This window comes from Lactuca sativa, chromosome 8 (assembly GCF_002870075.4).
Source record: "Lactuca sativa cultivar Salinas chromosome 8, Lsat_Salinas_v11, whole genome shotgun sequence".
NCBI lineage: Eukaryota > Viridiplantae > Streptophyta > Magnoliopsida > Asterales > Asteraceae > Lactuca > Lactuca sativa.
The window spans coordinates 222291216-222303177 of NC_056630.2; the positions used below are offsets into that span (position 1 = coordinate 222291216).

An 11962-nucleotide genomic window follows, 5' to 3' on the forward strand; every position below is an offset into this window, starting at 1 on the left:
ATTCAAGCGTTCTATATACCCACGTCTCGTCATCACGAATACTATAACCCTCATCAATATTATTTATCCAAAATAATCTTCTATAAAAAAAACGTCTATTTATCGCTCGTAAAGCGTACACCAAATAATTATCCTATTCAAAGATTTTATTTATAATAATTATTACTTATTATATGTTAAATGTCTAGCCCGAATTTGCGGGCGTTACATGACAGCAGCCCCCAAACCCTATTTGTGCAAGAAATATTTCAGTAATGTGTAGGTAAAAAGAATTAATCGATTTTGCATTTCCTTTCTTTGTGTCCTCGGATATGTCGACCCACTCTTATGTCAACAACAATTCTTCCATCGGAGTCCACCCATGAGGGATGCTTTCGTTCTAGTTGCCGCCGCTTATTTCCATTTGCGGTATGGAGGGAGTTGGTTCTCCTAGATGTATCCAGGTATAACGGGGTTGAGTTTCCTGTACGAAGTCGTCATCAAACTCGTCGAGAGTTTGGGTTTGTGTCCCGTAAAGGGGTGGCTTGGTGATGCAAAATGGGGTTGGGTTTGTGAAACTTAAATGAGAAAAGTCACAAAGTTGTTGATCATATTGGGGGTAATATTTGGCATAGCCTTGAGATAATATTTTTGAACATATTGATATTGATTTTTTTTGGTGAATATGGGCATCAAGTTGGAGACGATAAATCAGAGTCGATGGATCAAAAGAGAAAGTATTTTTAGTTTGCGTGCTTAAACTAGAAACACGAGATTTTTTTTCTATTGAATTTTAGGATGGAGTTGTTGGAATCCATTTTGTATTAAAAATGAATGAAGAGAGAGAGAGAGAGAGAGAGAGAGAGAGAGAGAGAGAGAGAGAGATCTACGTTTGAAGGATAAATTTTGTTGGTATTTACAGAGTGGTAAATGGTTAAGAAAAAAATTATTAAATTCTTATTTTATAACTGTTAGATTTAAAAAGAAATGAAATTTAAACAAAATAGTTGTTGGAGAGAGAGAGAGAGAGAGAGAGAGATCTTCATCATCTACTGAGGATTCATCACGACTTCACTAGATGTGTTCCTGATAAGATGAAATGAGAGAGAGAGAGAGAGAGAGAGAGAGAGAGAGAGGAGATCTTCATCATCTACCGGTGATTCACCACGACTTCACTAGATGTACTGTTCCTGGTACGATGAAATGTCTCGTGACATTTACTACTATGTGCAGTTTGGATACTTCCTTTAGCTTTAATCGATACAAATCACCCGTATAAATTAGAATTTGAATCACCCGTATAAATTAGTAAAATTCTGAGAAAGCATTGAAATATTTTTGAAAAAAAAAATCATGATTTAAAAAGATTTCATTTGATTTTGGGATGTGGAGTACTAAAATGAAGATATCGAATTATTGATAGACTAATCTTGTACATTTACAAAATTCCAGGGTTGTTTACGAAAATATAATCAAAATCTATATCAACCGCTTCGGGACTCCTCGCCTCTCACCTCTTTCACTCTGCAACTCAACACACAAAAATGGGTAAAGGAATATTCTTCACCTCCGCCTCAATGCTTCTCGCCGTCATAATCACCACCACCCTCCGCTCCCACCACCACCACCAACAACAACTCCCAAACGACACTTCCTCCTCCTTCACGGACATCACCACCAACGCTTCCAAACTACTCCGATCAAATGGATTCAACTTCATAGCCACCTTCCTCCACATCTCACCGGACCTCTTCCTATCAACACCAGAAACCACCGTGTTTGCCATTCCTGATTCCGCCATTTCCAACCTCTCAATCCGTCCCTACATGACCAAGCACCTCCTCGCCTACCACATCTCGCCGGAAAAATTAACCATCCAAGATCTGTTCAAAAAACCCATAAAAACTTGTTTACCAACCTTGATTCAACACCAGAAAGTTTCAATCACGAAGAACGATAACAAACATCATGTTCTTGAAATCAACAACGTGTTGATTACTCACCCGAATTTGTTTCTTCAAGGCCCCGTCATTATTCATGGCGTTGCAGGTCCGTTCGCTTCCTTCAATCATAACCAAGAAAGCATAACATTACCATTGTGTGAATCCGGTGGTGGTGGCGGCGGCGTTGTCCGTGGATTTATCAAGAACAAGGAAGAATGGGGGCGAGTGGTGAAATTTCTGAGCTCATCCGGATTCATGCCGTTTGCCATTGGATTAAACTCTGTGATTCATGGGATACTGAAGGATTTTCCAGATTTGGATTCAGTGACGATTTTTACACCTCCGAATGTTGCGTTAATGGCTATGTCATCACCATTGTTGGATAAGTTCATGAGGTTTCATATAGTTCCATTGAGGCATTCTATCAAACAGTTGGCGGGCATGCCAGCAGGTGCGTCTTTAAGAACTCTGGTTAAAGGTAAAGATGTGGAGATCACTGATACGTCTAGATTTTCTCAAGTTGTGTTTATCAATGGAGTCGCGATTACTGCACCGGATTTGTTCTTGTCGGAGAAGTTTATTGTTCATGGAATTGCTCGGCCTTTGAATACGGACGAGCTTTCTAGCATGTCGTGATAAAAATTGGTAATTGGATTCTTTGATACATATTTCGAAAAAAAAAAAAAAAAAAAAAAAAGACAAATTAGAATTAAACTTTAGTAATGTAACCATAGTTTTCGATAGTGATAAAGGCATCTAATCAAGAATTCATTTACAAAATCAAAAATTCAATTTAAAAATCACAATTTCCTCAAAGTCACGATTGTCATACATTCTCACAAAGAGTCAAGGGTTACATGATCAATTTGATCAAACAAAGAGTGAACTGTGATTCTATGATTCCGTGATAGAAATCAAAAAACATGAATATATGATCAATTTGATCAAGTAAGCTTTAACAATGATACATAAAATACACACTTTATTTGGAAAAGTGAATATCACAAACAATATTAGTAAAATTTATATGGGTGCTCCATATCCAATTGCAATATCCAAAGTTTTGAAGGAATTAAAGAAAAAAATGAAAAATATAAACAAACATAAGCATGAATAGTTTGAATACATGAACAAAGAAGATTAGAAGAGTATAGAAATCTCTATATCTCAACACTATTAGTAAAATTTATACAGGTGTTCCATATCCAATTGCAATATCCAAAGTTTTGAGGGAATTAAAAAAAAGTCAAAAATATAAACAAAATAAATACTTGATTTGAATACATGAACAAAGAAGAGTAGAAGAGGATAGAAATCTCTATCTCTCTAGAAGTAGGCGTTGGCGATGATGGTTGTGTTGGAGTAGGTGGAGGAGGAGGGTGATGGAAGAGGGGAGGATAAAACTTCCCGATTCTATCTCATGAAATTGATTCATGATTATTTTTGAAATCGATTAATAAAATCGATTTTGAAACCGATTGCTATCCAACCATCTCCTTCAATCGTTTTTTGGCTCTGCGTTTTTTTGCTCGTTTTTTTTCCTCCAATTAACCCAATTTTCATTTGTATGTTTTTTTGGCTGATTTTAGTTGTGAATTAAATCAATTTTCTTGAATTAAGACTCAAGAAATTATGAACTATTTGAATGTTAAGCAAATTTCTATTTTTGTTTGTGCAAAATCATCCCGATCCTTCTCTGCAATGAATTTGAAATCTATTTTGGATTTCTAAAATTTATTTTGGTCCCATGACTTTTGGTTGTCATGGACAACCTTGTGTTGATGTTTTATTACATTGAGTACCCTTGAGTTTAGTTGTTTGTACAGGGCACTGTTCTATGAACAACTTGAGCATTCTGGTTTATATATCAAAAAACAAAGAATGAAACTGGAATAGTGAGAGATATGCATTACCACATAAGAGATCATCACCTTTTTGGAATCTTGAAGAATACAATATATAAAGCTGCCAATTTTTTTGGAAACAGCAAATAATTTATTAAAGAAAGGAACCCTCCCCTAGCAAGGAGCTAGAAGAGGGACCAAAGTAAAAACGTACAAGTAAATGCAGAATTACAAGTCATAAAATGGAGATATCAACCATTCCTCCCAACTACACATACCCTTATTACTTCTATGTTTTACCCAAAAGAAGGTCATAGCCTTAATGCGTTCCAAACCATTATGGACTGAAATATTCTCGCAGTGGAATAGTCTTTTGTTTCTGAATCGCCATAAGTTCCAAATCATGTCATAGCAAATTGCAACGAACCGTTTCCGTTTCCTCTTATTCCTCCCCCATTTGCTTGCAAAGTATATCAAGTCACTGATTGTTTGTATGGACTCATGCTCACCTGTAATGCCACACCAATGGCTTGTTATTCATAGCTTTGAAACAAGGAAAAACACTCGATTAGTTTGTGTTTATGTAGAAATTCAATCAGTTTGTAAATCAATAATATCGTGCTAATGATTTTTTGTGATTTGATGAATATTTGCAATTTAGCAAAAAAATGTTTATATGTTAATATACTTTAAAAGGGTAAAATGGTCATTTTCAGCATTCAATAAAAATGCTTATATAGTAATTGTGAGAATTGCTTTTGTATTAAATGACATTGTTATAACTAAATAGATTCATATTGTGTTGTAAAATAACAAAAGGGTAAAATGATCATTTTGATCATTCAGCATAGCCAGTCAGATACATAATCAAACAACATGGTTTCAGTCAGAATTCCTAACCCCGTCAGCTTCTAACTCAGTTAGTTCTAACTCAGTCAACAACTATCAAACGACCCCTTAGTTAGTTTAGTTTAATTTATAATTAGTTAAGTTCAATTAGTCATTATTTTGCATCACCTACTTCAATTATAAAATTCAGATGTAATTCTAGTAGATATAATCTATAAAGTGGTGTCTATACAATCGGCTTGGTTGTTGAACTAAATTATTATTTTGGAATTTAAAAATGATTTGGGTGATGTAAATACAAATTATAAATTAAACTAAATTGTTAAAATTACTAATTATAAGTTACATCAAAGTAATAACATAAGCCCGAGATAAATGATTAATGTAATGTTTGTCATGAACCAATTTTAAGTTTTTACATTATGGCATGTTTATGTCTATACAAGTTAAGATTGAAGAATAAAAGTAATTTCACATTTATTCGTACATTTTTTATAAGAAAAATGATAAAGATAAACAAGTACAAATGTATACTACTCTTAAACATGAGCTTATTTAGTTGTCGTTGACTATAGTAGAACGCCTCATGCATGAAAGAGTAGTGTGACATGAAAGCCTAAAATTTCATTCACTCATAAACAAAACACCATAATATTTGCCACACTTTTTGCAACCAATTGAAAAGTTTGCAAAACATCGTATCATCGAGGGTATGGCAAAAGAGAATAATCTAGACCGCATCGATTATTTTAAATTAAGAGGATTTTGTTTTTTGAAATGTTACAACACTAAAAGGCATTTACCAACATCTGACTTGTTCATTGATTCAGATGACACAAATAAATTTGTTTTTAAACTAAAACATGTTATTTGGTTAGTTATTTGAATGATTGTGCTAAATGATAAAAACCATCATTTTAACCTTTTAAACTATTTTGTGGTTAATGAAATTTTCATGTTTAATCTTCTTCTCATGACAAACAATAGGGTGGCAATTAGGTCGAATTCGAGTTCTCGGGTCGCGGATTTAGAATACTTTGACCCAACCCAACTCATATATGTATTGAGGTTGGCAGGTTGGCGAGTCATAGATTCGTGGAATGGAAACATCAACCCATACACAAATCGCATACCCCGTTTAATTATACAGGTTCGCAAATCAGTTTCAAGTTTCATGTCAATGGTCAGGGTCAGTGGATCGGTTTTAAGTTAACATTTCACATATTAAATTTATACATGTTATACACTTCTCTAGAATTAATTACGTGTTAGCATTTAAGCATTTACACTGAATATGGAGCAATGTTGGCGACAAAATGACAAATTATCGACTGGTTCGCCAGCGATGTTGGGTTGGTGAAAGGGGAAGGGCGACGTCTAATGGCAACGGTGGAGCTCGTGTTTGCTGACACTGGTGTCAAGTATCCGACAAGACGAAGGGGGGGAGCCAATAAGGATAAGACGATGGAAAGGCAAACATCGAATTAGGTGTTAGACATGTTTTTGATTTGGGATTCTCGATTCTAGGGCACCCTCCAAGCAAATAACCAAATACCAATTAATTAATAAATATTAAATATTAGTTTATAACCCGTAGTAACTACGGTTATAAAATTAATTAAACTTTTATAATAAAAATTTATAATTATTAATCAGTTATTTTAAATAAGTCATTTTAAATAAATTATTAATTAAGAGATATATCAAAATTTTAAAGTTATTATAACTTAATTTAACATATAATTAAAAAATATAAATTTGAATTTTGAAATTAGTTGCCTAATATATCTACATGACACATACATAATATTAATAAGGAGTTATATTAGAATGACACTTAGCAAAAGGATATTAAAACTATTCATTTTTAGAAAAAAAAAATCAACCTAAACACATTTATTTAAAGATGATAACTTCCAAATTCATCAAAATTTTGAGTCTTTACACCATGTTACCCTCTTCTTGTTTCTTAACGAGAAAAATCCAAAACAACATCTATATTTATTTTAATAGTAAACAAACAAACCATCATAATAGCTCAAATACGTTCTCAAACATAAGGATGGCAAGATAAGTGTGTTAATTCACATCTAAAATCGGAATCACAAATCATCTAAGAGATAGAAAAAAAAAAGGAAAAAAAAACAGCTTGATAGAGAAACAACTTAACAAAAACACAACTTGATAGAGAAACATATGAATACAAGAAAATCTGTTCTAATCAAGAAAAAAAAAATCAAAGAGAAGTTATGAATGCTCATAATCAAGCAAAGAAAAAATTGAATGGATTTAAATGTAGTTGGTGTAATATAGACATTGAAGATCATCATCTACAACAGATATAACATAATGATCAAAACATAATTTACAGTAATTAATTACATAGAAATTACCTCGAATATCTTCAAGAACGAGATTTAATTCTTTTCATGATGATCATTGTCATTTTAGATCCCATCAATGTGACATTTTTCGCTTGAGAAAACTTTGAATTCCTGAAGAGTTTCAGAGCTTCATTCATCTCACCATTTCCACACTCCTCCATACAAACCACAATTACGCCTCCAACCACAACAGTTCTCTCAAGCTCCCTAACGTACCTAGATGGAAATAATGCCAGATCCAAATGCGCACTGAACCCTAAATTGAAAACCCCATCAAAAAAAGGCAAATTATGTGGATCTGCTCTACTCACTAGAGGCGGAGAATCAACCACTTCAACGCCGGTGATTTCGTGTAATCCGATCTCCTTTAGCGACATGACGGCCTGACCGCCACCGGCGGAGACGATTAGAGCGTGTGTGTGGTTGGAGATGTGTTTTAGGGTTCGGAGATCATTGAAGATTGCAGAGAACGAATCGACGGATTTCCGCCAGGTGTGGGTGGACCATAGACGGTGGTTTTTCTTTTCGATGGTGGTGATTGGGCGGTGAGCGGCGTCACAGGAGGATCGGGGATGAGGTTTGTGGTTAGGGTTGATGCAGGTTTCTGGTGGGGTTTGGAAGAGGAAGACGAGGAGTAGAGTGAATGTGGCTATGGTGATTGCTAAGTATGAGATTTTGTTTAGGAAGGTTTGAATGTGTTTCTCCATTGTTAGGGTTTCTTATCCTTAGATAGAGATGGAGTGAAGGAGAAGAACAAGAAGATCGTGACCTCCATTGTTGATTCACAAGAAATCATCCGATTCGTTAAATGCTTCGAATCATAAGAGTTGTCGAATTTCACAATTTTCACTGATCTGCCCTCAAACTCTTAAGTTTTGTTAGATAAGCAACATATGTTTTGTTTATTTACATTTCAACCGCATTTAATTAATTTTAAGGCTTTGTATGATTGTATCTTTGTGGTTATAAGTGTTTGTTTTATATATGCCTTTGTTAGCTTAAGTTATTTATATATTTACTAATTAACGATACTAATGGGTTACAAACGAAATCAACTTTTTAATGTTAGTTGATATTTTATTCCGATGGTTATCTCGTCCAATCAATATTATAAAATATATTAAAATTTGTTATCCGTAATATGTATGTACCAAAAAAAAATAATATAATATCAACTTACATTATATATCTAACATCTATATTTTGTCATTTCCCGTAGACAAAATCTCCATAGTTTCTGTCTAAAATTATAAAATACTAGACGAATGTCCGTGCGTTGCGCAGAAACATCTACATAGCGGAAGTCTATATAAACATATGTTTTTTAAATATAGCACTAACGTTGTTGTTAAATTTGATATAATAATTTGTATACTAAATTGATATAATATATTGATTATTTTGAATTATATTATAATATATACATCTATTATAACTACATAAATGCAATCATTTGAATGACTTATACATGCGAGTTATACATCAATAGAATTAAATATAATATATGGTTTAATGTTATTTATAAGTATTGTTATTGTTAATTAATTTTTTAAAATTTATTTGCTTAATGTTTTAATTTTTATCATTATAATTATTTAAAACAATGTTTGATGTTTTTTGATTTTAAAGGTAACAATATAATCATTTATATAAAGTTATTTTTAACTATTTTTATTGTAAATTATTTTAAATTACTTATTCGAAAACTTTTAAAAATTATAAAAATATATTTAGGAAATATTTTAGTTAAATTGAAATTACAATTTAGTTTTTGTATTTATCATTACAATTTATCAATTTTAACTGTTTACAAAATATTCTTTGATTTTTTAAGTGGAACTGAAATTTATATTTAAGTTGACATTGTAATGTTATATTTAAATTAACAATTTAAGTATTTTGTCCAAACTGTTCAAAAGTTGTAGCTTTAAACTGATAATGGTTTACATACAACAACATATTAAATCTAATATGTTAAAAGTTAAAGACATAACATTATAAGTATAAATAAAGACATTATTTTAAAATTGAAATTTAGTCTATTTATGATTACATTTTAGGTTTGATATTTATTTAACCTTATTAACCAACGTATAATCATTATTAGAAAGACACTACGATTAATCATTTTTAACTATTTACAAAATATTATTTGGGTTGTTTAAGTTAAACAAAAATTTATAGTTAAGTTGACCATGTAATGTTATATTCAAATTAATAATTTAAGTATTTTATACAAATTGTTCCAAAATTGTATCTTTAAAATGATAATGGTTTACATCCAACAATATATTAAAACTAATAAATTAAGTATAATATGTTGTAAGTTAAAAAACATAACTTTATAAGTAGAAGTAAAGATATTATTTTAATATTGAAATTTAGTTTATATATGATCACATTAGGTTTGAAATTTATTTAATCTTATTAACCAACTTATAATTATTATTAGAAAGAAATTGAAAAGTCATTGGAGTTTCAAATAAATGTGGTGAAAGGAAAAATGAATGGGAGTTTCAAATAAATGTGGTGAAAGGAAAAATGAATGGGAATTTCAAATGAATATGGTGAAAGGAAAAAATGTTTCCTTTATAATATAGTATGATATGATATGATATGATGATAAAGTTTAGTCTCTAATTTTTTTGGTTTTATGGAAGGCTTTTGTGGTTTATATTTATAACGTGGTTGGTCTCTCACTTATGTAAAATGATCTTTATAGCATTTTCGATCTATTTTATATTTTCTTTAATTAAAACTATTTAAAAACAAATAAAAATAAATAAATACCCACCATCTTGCCTTTTTCCTCTCACGACCCAACAATTGTACTTGCCACCAAAACCACCTGCGACATCCAGCCGCCTACATCCTCCATGTTGGTCCCATGATGAGATGGCGACGCTAATCAATGTTTATTGTTGTTGGCCTTTCTTCATATCCATATGTTGATCCGATCAATCAAAATGACAATGAACGTATTAGCGTTTAATCAATTTTCCCTCTCAATTGACAATCTTAGGGTTTAATCGACTCCTATACATTTGAGTTTGTGTTGGTTAGGATTTGATTTCATTTCCAACTTATGATTTCAGTTTAAGGTTTCACCAAGTGTGTCTCCTTCTTCCCTATTCCCTTCCCCTTTCCAAATTGATCACCAGGTCTGAATGAGACAAGGGGATAACGATGGCCAGGTGTTGATTTGGTTGTGGAAGTGTAGGTTGTGAGTGATGTTTTTGTTTATGGTGTAGGTTATGGATTTGTGTCTTTGTTGCATGTTTTCTAGTCTATAAATGGTGAAGGGTTGGCTATGAGCTACACCACCAGAGAGCTCATCAACCAACGACTTACTCAACCACATGTGACCAAGTTAATCAAATTAGTTCAAAACATCAAATCTCTTTGGAATTACAATCATCATTGACCTTTGAAGCTTCTAGTTTCTCTCTTGTGAATCGAATATGATTGTCATTTGGTTAATTGGTGGTATGTTTGGTTTGCTGAGTGTTAATTTTGGCTAGAATATGTCTCCTAATCATCCATGTGTTGACTCTTGTTAATCAAATATAAAAAAAAAAAATTATGCTTTGGTTTCTTTATGAATGTTCTTTGGGTGTTGTTGATTTAAAATGTGTTTAGTAAATCTCGTTTGGTGTCGAAAAATACAATACAAGATTTCATGCGGTAAAATAGATAAAAAAAAATAACCAAAATTTTGTTTCATATTACTTTCAAACAATATAAGCAAAATTTATATATTCCGCTTATATAAATCTGTATCTTCCTCGTCCTCATTCAATATGAATACATGTAGCACAATGTAGAGTTTTGAGTGTTCTCAAATCATTTTTTCTCCATCTTATGCACCAAACTCTAGCAATCTCATATATATATATATCAACCAAATAAATATAATAATTATCACTTTAAGAACCTGAAAGTTAGAGTAAGTTGACTTTTAGTCAAAGATTGACCAAAAGGGCAATTTGGTCATTTATGAGAAAAAATAAGATTATGAAGTTGTAAGTTCATAAAAATTGCCAAGATAAGTTTAAGTCACTTAGAAGAGGCTATATGAGTAAGTTTAAGAGAAAGAATGCATGAGAATATGCATTTTGGACAAAAGCGTAAAATTTGTATTTTATGCTTTTTAGGCCAAGTTTGTGACTTAACAGATTAAGACACGTATTAAGTCAATGATAAGTGACTTAACAGATGTATAGAGTATGCTCTCACCCTCGCGTGGATATAAAGAACTTCGAAAACAGATTAGTAACAAAGAAGATATGAAGGTTAGAAGTTGGGACAAAAAATGTCTTAAAGTTAGATGGAAAACAACCAAGGGTTGCTATCAAACCGGAACCACAGCGTTGAAAGAATATGCCCACGGCGCCGGCATATGCGTATCACGAAGCAGTGGCCAAAGTAGGTTGCTAGTGGGGATAGAGTACCACAACATGGAAAAAAGAATGTCACAGCATGGCAAGCAAATGTACGTCCATTGATTGAGGTCAAAAGGCCGTCGCATCACGGCGAATAGGTAACCATGGAGTGGTTACGAGACAGAACAAAGGCTGTTAATCCCTTCATTCTGTCATAAACACCACCCAATCCCTATAGGGCTAAGCTCCGATGATTTCGAGAAGGAAGGATGAGAAAGTTGAGGTCAAAGGTGTTTATGGATTGGATTGATGATTGAAATCTCATGAAGCCGAAGAGCAAAGAATATGGATCAAGATGCATCAATTAAAAGGAGCTAAAGTGGGACAATTAGTCCTCATTAACTAATAAGGTGAGTTATAACTCTCATTCTCTCTCTCTCTCTCTCTCTCTCCCTCTCTCTCTTTCTCTCTTTCTCTCTCTCTCTCTCTCTCTCTCTCCCTATTTAAGTTAATTTATACATTTTATGTATGTATATATGTGTGTTTATATGTAAAGGGTCATGTACATGAGCATGACATGG

The 11962-nt window shown here is 32.5% G+C and overlaps 2 protein-coding genes across 3 annotated transcripts; one reads left to right on the top strand and one right to left on the bottom strand.

The window, feature by feature from the left end:
• The first annotated feature begins 1379 nt into the window (after window positions 1-1379).
• On the top strand, window positions 1380-2625 carry LOC111903269 (fasciclin-like arabinogalactan protein 21). Its single transcript, XM_023899051.3, has one exon. The coding sequence runs from the start codon at window positions 1524-1526 to the stop codon at window positions 2556-2558; it is 1035 nt and encodes a 344-aa protein (XP_023754819.1). The 5' UTR covers window positions 1380-1523; the 3' UTR covers window positions 2559-2625.
• Window positions 2626-3880: 1255 nt separating this feature from the next.
• LOC111903280 (uncharacterized) lies at window positions 3881-7853 on the bottom strand. Of its 2 annotated transcripts, none has more exons than XM_023899064.3 (2): window positions 7009-7853; window positions 3881-4309 (listed from the first exon to the last, which is right to left on the bottom strand). In XM_023899064.3, exon 1 carries the CDS (start codon window positions 7704-7706, stop codon window positions 7020-7022), a length of 687 nt encoding a protein of 228 aa, XP_023754832.1. In that variant the 5' UTR covers window positions 7707-7853; the 3' UTR covers window positions 3881-4309; window positions 7009-7019. The 2 variants fall into 2 exon arrangements, with proteins under 2 accessions (XP_023754832.1, XP_023754828.1); XM_023899060.3 differs by having other exon boundaries at window positions 3881-4275; window positions 7009-7851.
• Between the last annotated feature and the right edge of the window lie 4109 nt (window positions 7854-11962).